We start from the raw sequence: 15,452 nt of genomic DNA on the forward strand, positions 1-15,452 counted from the left end.
CTCTTCCAGATATTCGGAGCAACTTCTTGGACTCCATGATTGACGGGTCGAAGACCACCTTACATGACATGACCGCGATCTTCGCGTAGCCGACCTTTACATTAATCCTCGCTATCCTCGTCTTCCTCATACTCTTTGCGTTTCTCTGGTCCGAATGTCAGGCGTTTCTCCTTTCGTTTCTCATCCGTCAATCCGTACTTCTCCTTGCGCTTTCGATGCCTTTTTCCGCCGCGTTTGGGCTTTGGTCGTTCATCTGGAACGGGTAGCGCTTTTCGTATCGGGTTGTTTGGTGGTTCCTGAGCTTTCACCAGCTTACTGAGGATCTCTTGCTTGAGAGCTTCTCCGACTGAGCCGTCTTTCGCACTACCAAACGAATCGACTCGTGAGGCTAAAGCACATTTGCCAGCGAGAAGTTTCAGAGCTCTGCTCTTGACGTTGGCAGGAGCGTAAGTATGGATGTCGCATTCGGCCAACAGACCCGAATTCAGCGCAGCTCCTGTCAAGGCATGCCCGACACTGGACTTCTTGGGTCGTCCGAGCAACATTAGTTGCTGTGAGGGCATCCTGGCCATGGCGTGAATGCCTCCAGCTAGTGTGATAAGTCTGGCACCTATCGCCGGCCCCAGAATTCTGGTGAGGTTTGGTGCCAACAACTGCATGCGAGACTCAACAAACCGCAGGATCTCTGCCCGGGCGTCAGCAAGGTGCAGGGCTTCCCGACAAGCCTCCATAGTTTGCTCCAAATCCATAGGTGGCAGAGGTGAGCCGACGGACATGGAGGCTGCCACCGCCACTGCCATGATAGTAGCGTTGGGCAGGACGTCACCTAGCTCTACCTGCGTGACGTCAGCAGCATTCCTGAGCCGCATTACCACGGAGACGTATTCTAACGGAGAAAACACAATTGACTCCAGCTCGGGGAACTTCCTAGCATACGCATCCTTGACGAATCGAAAAATGTTCAGAATCTCCACATCCACCTTCACGACCATCTGGTTGCTACGCTTTACTAGATCGTACTCTGCGGCCTCGTCGTTGACAGGAGCGTCCTGCAGGGTACTCCGCTGGCACTCGCTTAGCACCGACAAGAACTCCTCCTCCTTCAGTAAAGTCGACAACCTCGTCGACCCTGACGCCAACTGCGCCACGTAGAGTTCTACAGCGTCAGGAATTGTTTCCTCATCTGACCAGTCCCATATCCCCAGCTCCACCTCCTCGACTTCCTCCAGTTCCTCCAAGTCTTCGAGAAAGGAATCTGCCAAGGTCGCCATGCAGACAGGTATTTATCGATTTGATGCGAGTTGCGTGTCTGATTGCAACGGCGCTGGCGTTCGAGTTTCCTCTCGAGGTCTCGGTAAGCGGCTGTGGAGAGCCTGAATGGTACAAGCTCGGCGACGCCAAGTCCAATGACCAACCCCCCTTCGTGAACGATCAAGTGGAGTCCTTGTCGGTGGATGGATTCAAGGCCATACCCTTTGTCTCGGTACCGATATCATTTTTCTCTCCCGTTCCGGAGGCAGCCGCTGTGAAATCGAAGCTGGCGGCGTCCTGCAAAGATGCCTTAGTCACGTTTCGCTTGGACTCAGGGGGTGATTCTCTCTACGCAGCCACACCTCTAAGCATTTTTCGCCATCAGTCTCCCGATTTAGCTAAGGACCAGACTGTTGAAGTTTTCGAACTTACATGGCCCGCGGCGCAGGACAGGCCTATAGGCCTGCAGTACCTACGGTTGGCTCCTGGTGCAGCCCGCAGAAGGCTGCCTCCTCAGCAACGCAGAGGCATGCTCCAATCTCCAATGGTTGTTGTAAAGTCCAGCTCGTTCGGAATGACTGCGCCTACTTGGCCGATCGCCTCCAAGACTGAGTTCCCACTCGTGAGCGGCCTTCTTTCCACTCACCCAGACTGTAAATGAGATGGGAGTTGTGGAGCGACAAAATTCCGAGGCAGCATCGCCGAGTCTCCTGCAGACATACGTGAGTGAGTTGGGCGAGTCTTACGCAGTGGTGGGTCATCCCAGGCGTCTTCCTGCTGAGCAATCTACTGTAGACACTCGCAGCTGATGACGCTTTGTTTCTGGAATGTAATCTGTTAAAGACTGAATCCAATCTGACAACGCTTTGTTTCTGGAATGTAATCTGTTAAACAAAATAGATCGACATGCAGTTTGTGGTGTTGAGCAGTCCATGCAGTTTGTAGAGTGCTCGTAAATGTAGCCGCGCTACATCCCATGTGCCATCACAGGCGCGCTCGTGCCTCGTGCCACCTGGGGACGCAGTCCTCGCAGCAGCGAATCGGGGTCCTCAACGGCCCGCAACACGGCAGATCGATATAAAGCGCAGAGGTGAGGTGTCACGTACAGCTGGTAGTTCAGCATGCTGAGAAACCTGATCTCGAGCTGATTAATTTCATCGACATCTAGGATCCCTCCAATCTGGGCGTAGTGCTGGTTACTGTAGTAGCGATCATCAAAGAATTTGGCGGCAACCATGAGAGACACCAGAACTAGACGGTGAACGTTTGCCGCAGTAACCGGAAAATCCTGTTGCACTTGCAGAATGCGGTCTATATAAATGAGGGCGAGCACAAAGCACTCGTTAGAGCAGTCAAAAAATTTCTGGATCAGCAGACTGCTCGTGTCCTCACATGAAGTCGCTTCACATAATCCACCACGTCATAAGACTCCTCAAGCAACCCCCAGCGGTCCACATTTTCGGATACTGGTCCCATGTCCTCCTTGAAGACGATAACTAATTGCTGGATCAACTCAGCAAAGCCGACAACGAAAGTCATGGTAGTATGACTCGGAAGGATCTCAGGTTCGCGAACCGGCATCAAAGGGCTGCTTCGTTCCATTCGAACCGGCTGGCCGACCACAACGCTATCCACGTGAAGGTGGGGGTTGCTTCGGAAGCGTCCAGCCACCGTGGGGGGAAATCGTCGGTGTTCCTCGGGTACGTTCAGCATTTGAGACAGTACAATGGCGGATTTCTTACTGGTTTCCAGACGTTCTTGGAAAACGACAACATCAACTCGTTCGTTCATTCATCTCACGTTTTTCCTGCACGGCGCCACAACAAGTAGAAACCTAAAATCCCCAGCAGAGCCCACAACCACGTGTTGGAGGTCTCCTTCAGCACAGTGTCCGGTCCCACGAATAACGGAGGCGAGGAGTTCCAGCCTCGGGTCTTCGCAAAAAGCGAGTGTCTTGGCGCACGCCACTGGTAGTCAGGCCTGAACTTAGCCATGACACAAGCCGTAGGAGCTGGAAGGTGTAGTGACACTTCATTACGTATCCCCTCGAAAAGATCCAGACGAGAGCAAGCCACGATCTCGTTCGACAGTGCCAGCTTCCAGCTAGGCGACTCGCAGTCGCCCTCGGAAGTGAACCACTGAACATCCGCCCCTTTGCATCCCACCAAGCTAAATACGAGTTCTAGTCGGCGGCCTGGGAAACGTGTAACCTCGTGGACATGTAGTGAAGGTGCCGTAAACTCAAGAAGTGTCAGTAACGCTCTCGTCGATCGGAGTTCTGGAGACCACGACGTAGGCGGCAGCGAAACGTCTTGAATGGTCAGAGGAGCTTCTGATTCGCCTTCGGCTGTTGTCTCCAATAGAAAACTCAAGCAACGTCCTCTACGAAAACCTGCTTCAACGTTCTTGCACCGATATTTATCGGGGTTTCCTCCACCCTTATACGCCCAGTACAAGAACTTAGCCTCCTTAGAAGTCACACCGCCTTCAGAAAAGTATTCCGACGGTCCTAGATGACCTCCAGCTTCGCGCATGAGCTCGGACAGAGGACTCATGACCGCGTTCCAGCTTTCCGTGCCTTCCTTTGCGTAGGAAATCGTGCCCCGACCGACTCGGATCGTTGCGCAAGTGACGAAATCATAGTGAACAAACAACCGGAGGATTGCTCTGGAAGTGGCAGAATTTACGCAGTCTGCTTTAGCGGGTGGGAAGTCTGCAACAGGAGCCAATGCGTCTTTGTCGCTGTCGCTTTGGACTGCAGAGTATACGATCAGCTGCCGAGTGGCATGAAGATGCTGAAGATCCGGCATGTGTTCGTGTTCTTCTAGAAACTGGGCGAACCTCAGCGCAGTAATCGCGCCGCCAGCCTGGCCTCCGTGGATTCCGGTGACGACTAACATGGTGGGCGCCCCTTCCGATCCCCAGACATAAACATTCTGACCTGTGTACTCCTTCTCCCCAACGAGCGCCCCGAGGTCAACCATTCAATTACAGATTCCACTGTGTGATCATCTTGATCATTGTGGGGCTACGACGAAATTACAATTTACGATGATCGCAGACATCTTCAACTCGCTGCTTTCGGCTTTCAAGGTGAGGTTGCCTCGGCTCCTGTGACCAGATTTTGTTCGCACTTTCGCCATTGCTGTTCGTGGTCTACATATTCATATCCAATTCCGGCAGCTCCACCGACATTTTCGGAAATCAAGTCTCGTCGAAGGAGGATTGAGCGAGGATCATTGATGGATGGATGGGAATTGAGTGAACATTTCGCACCCACGCTCCTTCAGTCGGAATCATTAGTCACATACAGGCTCGCACGCTTTCGGAACCCTGTGTTCTTTGAGGTTTGGGACTTTCTTCGGGGTGGGGGCACGACTCGCAGAGCAGTCGCGTCGGCGACGCCATCAAGGCTAAAAGCTGACCCTGGGTCAATGATGTCGCGCATGCTGTGCGGAATGGTCCAGGGATCTACTGGTTGAGAGGACTCTCCTTCAGTTTGTAGCGCCTTTTGAACATTCGATCCTACAATTCGAATAGTCAGTCGCGCTCTTGCTGTTAGTCCACGCGTTCGCAGAGTTATCAAATAGGATCTTCGTGGAACAGTAGTGATCTTCCGAACAACCACCTTTCGCCCTGCCTCGCTGGCTGCTGAGGCAGTGACGTGTTCGGCCACCTTACCCTTGATAGTGCCTGTACGTGAACAAAAAATGAGGCCCAGCGCAGCGGGAAGCCTGGGCGAGATGGACCATCTCACATCCAGAGGATCTACCCGACCAATAATCTGCGGCTCGAACAAGACGAACGATCCAGTGGTGATTACGATGCAGATCTCTTGGTCCTTCTGGTTGGGTACGAATTTAGACGGGATGTAGTAGGATATCTGTATTGGAAAAACCCGAATCTAACCCTAAGTCTCTTGTCTGTGTCGGTGCTGGCGTTCTTCTGCACGTAAGCCAGACTTTCGCTCAATTTGTGCTGTTCAATACGGCGGTCAAGGTCGTCACCAAATACCGCCTCCATCGCCTCCTTCACACGGAATTTCATGGCCTTCTGCTCGCCGCCTCCACTGCTGACAGAAACTCCACCAGCAACCGCAAGCACCGTTTGCAGAGCAGCGTTCCCACCGTTTACTTGTCCTGTGAAGGATGATATGGACAGCGATACGAAACCTATGGCGGTGAGGCTCAGGGTCAGAGTGAGGACGGTACGTTTCAGAAAGTTGTAGGTGTCCATTTTCAACTGCGCCAGCATGTACTGAGGCAGGAAGTGCTTGAACAGGTTCTCAAAGCCAGACATAAGCTCCAGGAGAGACAGAGTGGTGTCAAAGTTGACGTCCATCAAGTTAAACATCTGACGTACGTCTGATTCCGGAAGTTTCAAATGCATGGACCGAATCATCTTTGAAAGCATCGGGTATGTCATGCCCGAGGTCCGCAGGTTAATGATGAATGACGGGATATCTTCAGGCTGATAGAACCCATAACGATTTGGTTTCACCGCGAATTTTTGCAGCGCTCCCAAGATTTCCGTTTCTGTGACTGACATCTTTAGTTCGGCTTTGAGGAGGTGTATCAGCCCGTTCCGCTCAAGTCCTGTCTTCAGAAATTTGCCCAGGTGCAACCGCAATCCAGATATGGAGACCAACGCTCCTTGGGTAGGATCTCTGCCCTTCCGATCCATGTCTAATCGCAGTCCTTTGGTTCGGATCTTACGAGACAGACCCAATTTGGATGTGATGGCTGTGAGGTCGAAGTAAGCTTTCGACAGGTCCATCCAGATAGCTCTCATGGACTTGGGGCCCAGATCCAGCGACAGCCGAGCGAGGTGCTTACGAAATACACACTCTGGCAGCCCGCCAACGTAGGCCTTCACGTCGGCAGCTGCGTCATCAAAGCAGAGGTTCCCCTTCAAACTGGTGGGTTGGAAGAGGAGGACCACGATAATCTGAATGCAGTCCCGTGCTGTCAAGGTGGAAGGGACCTCATATCCGAGGTTAGCCGCAATCAGCACCCACAAAATCTTGCTATGACTCCTTCCTATCGTAAGGTCCGTCTGCTTCAGCAACGCATGAAACATCTCGAAGGTGAAACGGGCTTTGCTGAGATTTCGAAAGCCGCCAAGATCTCCGTCCTCGTCAGCGTAAAGCAAATCCCTAATGCGTTCCACGAATGGCGCGAATTGGGACTTGTCCAGAAATCCAGGCATGTTTATGGATAGAGAGTCGAAGTGGTCGCGAACACGAGAGGCCCAACCGAGGTTACATTTGAAGTCTGTCCAGTCCAGCTGTTGTTCTGTGGGGTCCTCTGTAGACCTCTCCACGTCGACCATTGGGTTCTCGTCATTGATGTTGAAATCGTCAAGAGTGCTGAGTGTAAATTGCGAGAGGGTCTCACTCGGTGATGCTTCCGCCAGTGAGAGAGTCCACGATATTGATGTCGAGGTGCTTTAGACACGCTACAGCTGACGTGAAATTCAGACGGCTGTCGAGTAACAGAAGAAGAGCCTCGTCTGCCAAATCCTGAGGAAGGAATCCGGAGTTGCTGGAAAGTCGATTGAAAACAATACGGATGGCCTTCAGGTTACGCCGTGCAGTTGGGCTATAGCCAATGGTCGACGATCCCCCTACTACGACAGAGGACTCTGTTTCTTCTAGGAACTCGTCGGAACTCTGGTCCCCCACTGTGACGTTGTGCATCGTCACGAAAGGCAGTGTGTCATGAACCAAGTCGACCCCAAACAGGCGGATCAGGAAGACGAACGACGAGAACCAAAGATACGACGAGACCATTTCCGTAATGACTCCAAATACCTTCTCCTCGGTGAGGTCCGCAGCAGACGTCTGAGCTTCCTGGATGAAGGACACTACGAGAGCGCGGCACTCAACAGTCACAGGCTGTGCCAACTCTATCTTTGTTGCGGCGTTTCCCGGAAGAGTGATCACGAACTTCTTGAGAACGACATCGGTGCGGATTAAGACTCCGGCCTGTAGCAAGATATCCACGATGAAACCAACTTGCATGTTCTCGATGACAGCCAGGTCCCCTGAGTGCCGGGCCATGGTAAACATCTTGTTCAGCTGGTCCCCTGCCTCAAGACGATACATCTGAACAAAGTCGAGGACTTGCACAGTCGTCTTCGGCATTCCTGTCATCTTGAGGAAGCCCTCATTGGACTTGTGGACGTCCTGACTGACAATTGGCATGTACTTCGAAAGGATACGTCGCACCTTCCAACCACAATGGTCCGCCATCAGCGAGTCGTAAAAGTGCAGTGAGACAGCCTTTACCCTGCTTGGCTTGAACATGTGTGCCAGCAGATTCGTGGCTTCGTTGTTGAGCATCACGACAGTATCATTGAAAGTCATGGCCAGCGCTCGTAGCCAGATTGCGTCCAGTTTGGAGTCCTCCTTTTCAACGGCGCTCTCCGGATGCCGACCCGCATGTTTGAAGTGCTCTGGCCCGATTTGGCCGGCGTAGAAACTCATTTGTGTCTGGACGACCTTGCCAGCAACAGATGCAGGCGAGAAGTCAAATGTGTCAAGCGATTCGACGGTATTCTGACGAATCAGATGGTTGAAAACCAACTCGAGAGTTCGGAGGGTCACTGTAGAATGAAGGCCGTCATCTCTTTCCGTCATATCGTCGCCATCGTCGCTTTCGGCGCTTACGCTCTCGTCTTCCGACTCTGCAGTTTGCATCACGTCGAAGACGGGAGTTGCCTCTAGCTGTTCTTCCGCCATTGGCATCAGTTGGCGGTAATCGGCGTGACATTCCTCCAGAGGGCGTTGTCTGTAGTACGCCACGAGATCCTGAACACTGGCACCCTCCTCAACGAGGACATTGGTGCGGTATTTTCTGTTAAAAGCCCTTAACGTCGACTCCCACTCGAAGGTGCAGCCTTTACCAAGCACCTCCTGCCAAAGGAAGAACTCCACCTCACGCAGCCGGTCGTCTTCGTCCTTGTTGAATGACTCGAAGATGACACACACCTTGGAGTGGAGGTCCAACTCCTCAGGGGGGCGGAATCCGGGAACACACACAATGGCCAACTCGAATGTCGATTTTCGAATTGGTTCGTCGTGCAGTGAGAATCCGGATCGAGGCCCGTAGAGAACTCCGTCCTTCAACATAGCCGCCTCCAGTCCGAGAAGTAAATCTTGTGCGGAGGAGGCATGCTGCTCAATGTCGAACACCGACGCCAGCATTGTTCCTGTCGGAAGAGTCAGCTCGTTCTCGACTCCGTAGGCAGCTCCGAACTCGTCAAAGCCGAACACGTTCCCTTCGCTAGGCACGATCTTTTGCAGAGAGTACGTCACGAGGTCGGACTTCCTAATAACGGCTTCCTGGGCGGTCCTGTGACTAAGACTGTCGGTCTCGGCCAGCCGTCGGTGAAGTAGCTGCACAGTCTTTCGAATCTCGCGTCGTTGCTGGCTCGACAGCGTGGAGTCGTGTTTACGAGCCGTTACATCACGGTCGGTCACGAGGATGTCGTGGACAATGAACCAGTTCTCCAGACAGAGAGCAAAGAGATAGCTGGCGTTGTCCGCAACCAGACCAAACACCATGTTGGTAGCGGTCTTGTAAGTCTTGTGCTGCTGCAGGCAGAGGAATGCTATAATGCATAGGCCAACAGCAACGGGCAAGAACTCCGCTGAGCTGACTAAAGCGCCAACAAAAAACCAGAAGACCTGTATAATGAATGGAACAATCCCCTACAATCATGCTGAAGAACCAGAAAGTCATCACTGTCCGGATAAGCTGCTCTGTCATCTCAAATCTGTACATTGTGGAGTAGGCGAGATGCTGTCGTCGAGTCCTCGGAAAACTAAGAAGATCACAGAATGACAACTGCCACATCCAAAAGGCGAATGTGAAGACGAAGTATACCAGCAGCTGCAGATATGGACTAGGCATATTCCATAGGAATGATATCGTCGGCTCGAAGAGGAAGTCAGACATGAACACGGGGCTGATATTGCGGTGGTGGCTGTAGGCAAAGCTGGTGGAGACGTAGTTCAGCAGGATGCCGAAGAGCAGCACCTGCACTGGAAAAACATACAACATGCCGCCTTTGAAGATGTGGAGGATCGAGTCTATGACCGCCGGCCATAGTTGATAACACATCAGCGCACGCACCCCTCGCTCAGCCGCGGTCTCATGCATCTCCATGACGAAAACTGTGAGCCAGTCGGAAGAGCGGGTAGGCGCTGGACAGGGGGGTTTTCCAGGAGTTAGCCTCCGGAGTAGTGTAGCACCTTGGACATATAGCCAGAGCGGAATCCGCTGACCCTTCATACAACCGAATCGGAGGAAGAAGAGGTCAGAAGAAGCCGTCCACAAGAACTCGTTGTCATCCAGTATACAATTTTCCAAGATGATCACCTCCCTTGTGATCGGTTTTATGACCTTCAACGGTTCAGCATCCTGCGGTTCGAATATGGCGGTGTCCTCGGAAGTCCGTATGACATGCAGCGTCGACGTCAGCAGCGACATCCCCTCGGTCTGCACGACCCCCTCGGGTTCGAATGGCAAGGGATCCCGAAGGCCCATGCAGAGCTTGGCTTTGCGATGGAGGCACAGGACGCCCCTTGAAGCCAGCTGCTGATGGGAAAGTTTCTCCATTTCCAAGGAATTAGCTCTGCAGAACGATGCGTAAGCGAGCTCAAAGGCTTGTAGCGAGAGGGCTCTAAGCACGTAAAAGCAGCAGCTCGTGCTGAGTTCCACCTCCTCTGCAGCCCCAGAAGGCGAGCTAGTCATCTTTATAGCCACCACCCTGTAGCCTTCGATTTTATCAATGTCGACTTCTACACTGCTGTTGAGTTCACCCGAGTTCAGAACGTCTTGGCCCCCGTTAAGTGGTGCCAAAGTCTGTCCCGAATACCCATCCACCAGGCTGAACCTCACACGCGGAAAGACGCGGAAGAAATCTTGATTGACTGTCCATCTGACAGCCACGTTGGACCCCTGGTAAACTTGCAGCCCCGGCGTGACTCCCTGCAAGCGAGGACGGGCGACTCCGCAAGGCATGATGGGGCTTCGTGGGACCCGTAGCAGAGGTAGGAACGACGAGGCGTCTAGTTCCATTCGGAGGACACCCATTATCGACTCGCTGTTAGTAATATTGATGGCGATTCGGATACGACGAGCCATTAGATTGTCGGTGAGCTGGTCTGCTGGGACCCCAGCCTCGGTATGTACGTGGGCGAACACAGTTTCTTCGAATTGCGCGAGGACATCGGAGACGTAGAGGACTCCTGAGCCCACTATTTCGCCAGTGGCATCGCTCAGCATCTCTATCTCGATGGCGCGGTGCTCACTTCGCTGAACTTGAACAGTCCTGGCTTCCTTGCTGTTGGCGAAGTTGCCATCATTGTCTCGGTTGAGCCTGATCCGCACCTCATCGGGCACTGTTTGCCCGCATGCTCTATTCTCCGCATCACCCAACCAAAACAAACACGCAGTCATCCTGTCACCCACCAAGGCCTGCGAGGAAGACAACTCCAGGTGGAACTTCGCAAAGGTCATCGGATGGGCTGGGATTTCTAGGCGCTTTACGTGCTTGCAGACGAAGTACGAGAGCGACGAGAGCGTGTGGGGTGCGAATCGCTCAACAATCATGTTGGTTAGCTCCGCCATGAACATCGAACGGCCGTACAAGCACATAGGGCTCCATGAAGACACTCCAGCGAGTTTACCCCCAGACGACAATGCTTCTAGTCGAACTCGGAACCTACCAAGGGATGGGATGAGCCAGGATGTGTTGTTATCGACGATGAAATGAACGTTCCCAGGCGGAATGAGAGCATCGGGATGTCGGATTGGAAGAAATATTTCATTCTGAGAACCTGCCAGGGTCTCGACGACTTTGATCGTTTCTGGGTCTATCGTCAGCGCCATCTCTGTGATCTCGGTGCACGTATTCTCATCCAAGAACACGATTCTCAAAGATAATACGCTGTAGTCACATTTAAACTTAAAGACCCAGCGAATGCAGAACCCCTGTCCAGGTAGGTTAGTATGGGTGACAATGACGGTCTGTCTGGCTGATTTGGCGGGCGCGAAGCCGTGCTCTACTCGGCAACTGGCGTTGTTCAGGATGTTCTTGCTCTTGGACAAGGGCTCATTGTAGCGCTGACCAAGCACCTCAAACAACATCAAGGCCATCTTCATCGCGACGACAAGAGCCATCGTACAGTTCATGGCAATGGCAGCTAGAAAGTTCCACCGGTCAAAGATCGTCACCAGCTTCTGCATAACGGTTCTGTCAACCATGTCGAACAAGACTTCACGACCAGCGTCGTTTTTAAAAACCACGAGTGATTCCGGGTGCCTAACGTCCTCCACAGAGTCCCAAAGAACCTTGAATGTGGACGCCAGCAACTCCCCTTGGCACTGATTCGATCCGCGCACGCGCCCTAGACGTGCTCCAGGCCAGTAGTTGCCATAATCCTCAGGAACGATTTCCATAGACTTCCGTTTGAACATGTCATCGATCCCCCCTAGACGCCGGCACATCATGTCGTCGTCTGGCTCAGGCAGCAGGTCCGCCCGCTTCCACGTGCCATCCACATGGGCCAACGCGTCAGAGAGGCCTCGCACCTCTTCGTCCTCCTCCTCGTCGCCTTTGTGTACGACCAGGAGGCCGGACCCTGAAAGATTAATGGCGGAAGGCTCTTGTCGGCAGAACACGCCAAGGATGTGCACCCGGAATGCTGCGGTACGTGGTGCCAGCAACCCCCCTGAAAACAGGGCGAACCAGATGTTGCCACCCAGGTACGCGTACCCCGATAGAATGTGCCACATGCCTTCAGGCATGCCCAGGCCTGCGCTGTCAATCAGCACTTGCCAGGGGTTCGAGTCTCCGGTCATGGACAGGGATTTCAGCCGCGTCTCTGAGTTGGCTGAGAGGTGGGGTGGCGCTAGGTGCTCCTGCCCCGCCCACAGTTTAAGATTAGGCTTGTTGGGGTCTGCGGGGCACGAAGGGCACGATGTCACTGAGATGTAGGTTGTAACTTCCTCCCCCACGATCGAGACGGAAACAGGGTGCCCTCCGGAATTGGTGGGCTTTAAGATTGCCAGGGCGACCGAGTTCGACGACGACACATCCAATGTAGCCTCCGATCGCAGCATGGCCCTTGATGCTTGTTGCTCATCCATCCTCACCTTGAGTGGTGCGCTGCTGTCAATGAAGACAGGCGCCACTCGGGATCTCACATTGAGATGTCTCCTGGGTAGATACTGAGACTGCACTGTCATTCGAAGAGACCCGTCGTTGAGAGTCACGTCAACGTTGGGGGCCTCCAGATCTCGCAGGTCCAAATACGCCTGGTATGCTCTTAACATGATGTAGTTTTCTGCGCGGACAGGGATGCGAGTCACAACATGCTGGAAGTCCTCCGATTGAGACATGCTGACTCGGAGTGAGTCGAACGAGAAGTCAGGAGGCAGAAAAAACTGGACTGAGCATTGGAAAAAGATATCGCGATTCCGCTGGAAGAGCCGCACTGAGAGCCAAGTTGGAGTGATCCACTCGGATAGTGGTGCGGCCGATCTTAAGCTCATGAAATTTTGTGTTTCAAGGCGGTGCCTCCAGACACGAAAATGCAAATAGGGGCTGGCTCCGGCTTCAAGAGAGTCGAATGTGACGCCGCAGTCCTTGACGCTGACTGTAGCATTTTGGCCACGAAGCAGGGGGACAGTCTCCGAGATGATGACCTGGGAAGTCACGTAAGTGAAGAACAACAAAATCCCGCCAAGCGTAAGGAGAAAGTGCACTAACTTGAACCATGGATAGTTCAGCCTCGGCACGGGGATCGGAATCCCCACTACCATGGGCGCCACCAGTTTTATCGCCCCTGCCGTGTTTCCCGCCTCGTCGTGGCCTCCGTAGACCGTCGAGCTGCCCTCCGATGGTAGCGGTACGTGTTGACGCATTGTCCGAATAGGCGTCCTCTTTTCGACGTAGTAGGGGTTCGTTGAGTCGTCAGTCCAGGCGTCTACCTCCGTAGGTATGTGCATACCTACCTTGGCGTAGAGGCGTTCGCGGCGGTGCATCAGCGGTTTCATTTCTGGAGCTGCCTTGAGTGCATATGGGTTGACATCCAATCCCATATGCGAGTCGACGTCTAACGAGTCCATTTGCACCGGAGTCGACGAGGTGTGAGGTGACACCACAGGAGCTCGAAGATCTCGTGTTTCCTCTAATGAGGACCGTTCCTTGGGGGACAGCAACATTTTTTGGAACCTCTCGGGGGGATCAAGCAGCATTCTGCCGATCGAATGTCGCTTCTGCAGCGTCGCCGTACGAACAATGGAGCGTTCAACAGCATCTCGATGTGGCCGCCTCGCCGTGGGTTTCCTGAAGGAAGAGAGAGGCGAGTCTTCGAGTTCCTGTCGCAGGCTGGCACGTTTCTTTATCGGGATTCGATGAACGGTACTGCTACCCTTCTTTGCAATCTTTAGCTTCGAGATCGACCCGAGTCGATTGTTGGACTCCATCCACGTAATATTCGTTGATTGGAGCGAGTATGAGGGTCAGGCACTTCTACGTCCTGAACCACCTAACGATGGTGATGGCCGTCTGCTTACACACGGCAGCATTCAGCACGCTGGCCCTGCTGCTCATTAAGGATGTCCTGGCACTAGAGGTATGTATGGTATCGATCAGCGTTTGCGTGGCGGGATTCATGGTTGCCAAGGTGGAGGCTGTATCCAAACGTAACTTGCAAATGCTCGAGCTGACTCTTATGTGGGGAGCTGTGTCAAACTGCCTGATCTACTGGATGGTCGAACCTCGGCAGATCAGCTTTCTGTTGAGTTGGGCAGGTCTTCTGTTGATTCTGGCAAACAGCACGAAGCGCGTGTGGAAGGCGTGCAACGTCATGGTGGTTCTCTTTGTGTGGATTTGGAACTGGGCGATTTCAGTTAGCACACTGAACAATCCGCCATCATATGTGGTTTTCGACAAGGCGGTTGAGCTGATGTGTCCTGTGTACTACTTCTTTCTCGCGTTCTACTGTATGAAGACGTTCAACGGCGTCGTGGAGGTGCTATTCCAACGAAGCGACAGCGTGAATCTGATGCCCTCTGTTCTGGATGCGGAGAGCATTCTGCTCGACGTGGGCGAGGTGAGTACCTGGGAACGGGGGGAGCGATATGGTCTTCCTCCAGTTGTGGATTCCTCGTGCACAGTCCAACGAGAGGCGTCGGAGTCCGCGCTGCGGTTTCGAACGGACGATAGGCACGGAGCGGTCTTATCCACAGAATCAGATCAACGGCGTGTGCCCATCTTGGAACGGCTCCGTAACCGTCTCCAGAAGCTGCAGTCGTCAAGCGTCCCTCTCACGCGGCACGCCCTACTACACCAGACTCGAATGCCGCCGATATCCGTTATGACTGGGTTCGCCTCCACAAAGTACGAGCTTTTGTACCTCGAATGGAGGCAGGCGTCCATCGATAAAGTTTGCTCTGTGGAAACACTGGGATTCAATGTCGTGCTCCATGGCATGGTCGTCCTGTGCAGCGTGTGCTCCCTGGCCAAGTGCGGCCTTCGTGACGGCCAGCACCTCCTCCTATACTCTCTGTGGCCTCTGCGAATCCTGGCACAGATGGTGGCAGTGTTAGGCTTGGTCGTGTTCGTACGGTCCCGTAGGGTCCCTGGGCGACAGGTGTCGGCCGCTGCGTTCATTGCGGTGAATTTCCAGTACTTTTGTGCGTTCCTTGACACGCTTTGCGAGCGAGTTGTTCTGGGATCCACTGTTACGTGAGACCAGGTGCGTATGACGACTTAGGATTTCGGACTCCCTCACCCATCATCTGATGAACATGGTGGCCCCTGCATTGCTACAGTCGAGGATGCCCTTGGGGTGCTTCATCTGCGTCGCTTGGTCTCTCATGCAAATTGGGCTGCAGGTTGAAATGGGCGTCGACTGGTATCACGTGGTCACGTTCGGTCTCCTCTGTACACTCTACATCGTCAGCTTCTCGGTGCCGTGTCTGGCTGCCCTCGAATTCTGCCGGAGGGCCGTATTTGTACAAGAGGTGCTTCCCTATTGTTGCTACCTGCAAGAAAGACTTCGTCAGGACTCAACCAGAAGCATTGTCGATAAATAATATTATGTGGACTTGGGGATTTGTCGTGGTGGCCGCCCAGGACTCAATCAAGGCGCAGTTCTCCCGGACGACTATTTGCTCTCTGGT

The 15,452-nt window shown here is 53.4% G+C and overlaps 5 protein-coding genes across 11 annotated transcripts; 2 read left to right on the forward strand and 3 right to left on the reverse strand.

Annotated features, from left to right (window-relative positions):
- Positions 1-101: 101 nt before the first annotated feature.
- KVP17_003218 (uncharacterized protein) lies at positions 102-1,271 on the reverse strand (the record flags this gene model as incomplete). The annotated part of the gene is made up of 1 exon (XM_068520252.1): positions 102-1,271. One exon carries the CDS (start codon positions 1,269-1,271, stop codon positions 102-104), a length of 1,170 nt encoding a protein of 389 aa, XP_068378098.1.
- A 23-nt stretch (positions 1,272-1,294) lies between these two features.
- Positions 1,295-1,912, forward strand: KVP17_003215 (uncharacterized protein; the record flags this gene model as incomplete). Its single annotated transcript, XM_068520248.1, has 1 exon — positions 1,295-1,912. One exon carries the CDS (start codon positions 1,295-1,297, stop codon positions 1,910-1,912), a length of 618 nt encoding a protein of 205 aa, XP_068378095.1.
- Positions 1,913-2,218: 306 nt separating this feature from the next.
- On the reverse strand, positions 2,219-4,235 carry KVP17_003209 (uncharacterized protein; the record flags this gene model as incomplete). Of its 3 annotated transcripts, XM_068520234.1 has the most annotated exons (3): positions 2,219-2,614; positions 2,644-2,992; positions 3,052-4,235. In XM_068520234.1, 3 exons carry the CDS (start codon positions 4,233-4,235, stop codon positions 2,219-2,221), a joined length of 1,929 nt encoding a protein of 642 aa, XP_068378081.1.
- Positions 4,236-4,537: 302 nt separating this feature from the next.
- On the reverse strand, positions 4,538-13,751 carry KVP17_003207 (uncharacterized protein; the record flags this gene model as incomplete). 3 transcript variants are annotated; one of them, XM_068520229.1, is made up of 5 exons in its annotated part: positions 4,538-5,134; positions 5,161-6,619; positions 6,648-8,108; positions 8,139-8,941; positions 8,970-13,520. In XM_068520229.1, 5 exons carry the CDS (start codon positions 13,518-13,520, stop codon positions 4,538-4,540), a joined length of 8,871 nt encoding a protein of 2,956 aa, XP_068378076.1. The 3 variants fall into 3 exon arrangements, with proteins under 3 accessions (XP_068378076.1, XP_068378075.1, XP_068378077.1); XM_068520228.1 differs by lacking the exons at positions 6,648-8,108; positions 8,139-8,941; positions 8,970-13,520 and having other exon boundaries at positions 5,161-6,582; XM_068520230.1 differs by lacking the exons at positions 4,538-5,134; positions 5,161-6,619 and having other exon boundaries at positions 6,644-8,941; positions 8,970-13,751.
- Positions 13,752-13,780: 29 nt separating this feature from the next.
- On the forward strand, positions 13,781-15,365 carry KVP17_003213 (uncharacterized protein; the record flags this gene model as incomplete). 3 transcript variants are annotated; one of them, XM_068520244.1, is made up of 2 exons in its annotated part: positions 13,781-15,015; positions 15,044-15,365. In XM_068520244.1, the coding sequence occupies 2 exons, from the start codon at positions 13,781-13,783 to the stop codon at positions 15,363-15,365; spliced, it is 1,557 nt and encodes a 518-aa protein (XP_068378091.1). The 3 variants fall into 3 exon arrangements, with proteins under 3 accessions (XP_068378091.1, XP_068378089.1, XP_068378090.1); XM_068520242.1 differs by lacking the exon at positions 15,044-15,365 and having other exon boundaries at positions 13,820-15,019; XM_068520243.1 differs by lacking the exon at positions 13,781-15,015 and having other exon boundaries at positions 15,072-15,365.
- Between the last annotated feature and the right edge of the window lie 87 nt (positions 15,366-15,452).

Source organism: the organism of the source record quoted next (assembly GCF_019968985.1).
Source record: "MAG: Porospora cf. gigantea B chromosome Unknown PgB_NODE_163_length_32025_cov_121.447, whole genome shotgun sequence".
NCBI classification, from domain to species: Eukaryota; Apicomplexa; class Conoidasida; order Eugregarinorida; family Porosporidae; genus Porospora; species Porospora cf. gigantea B.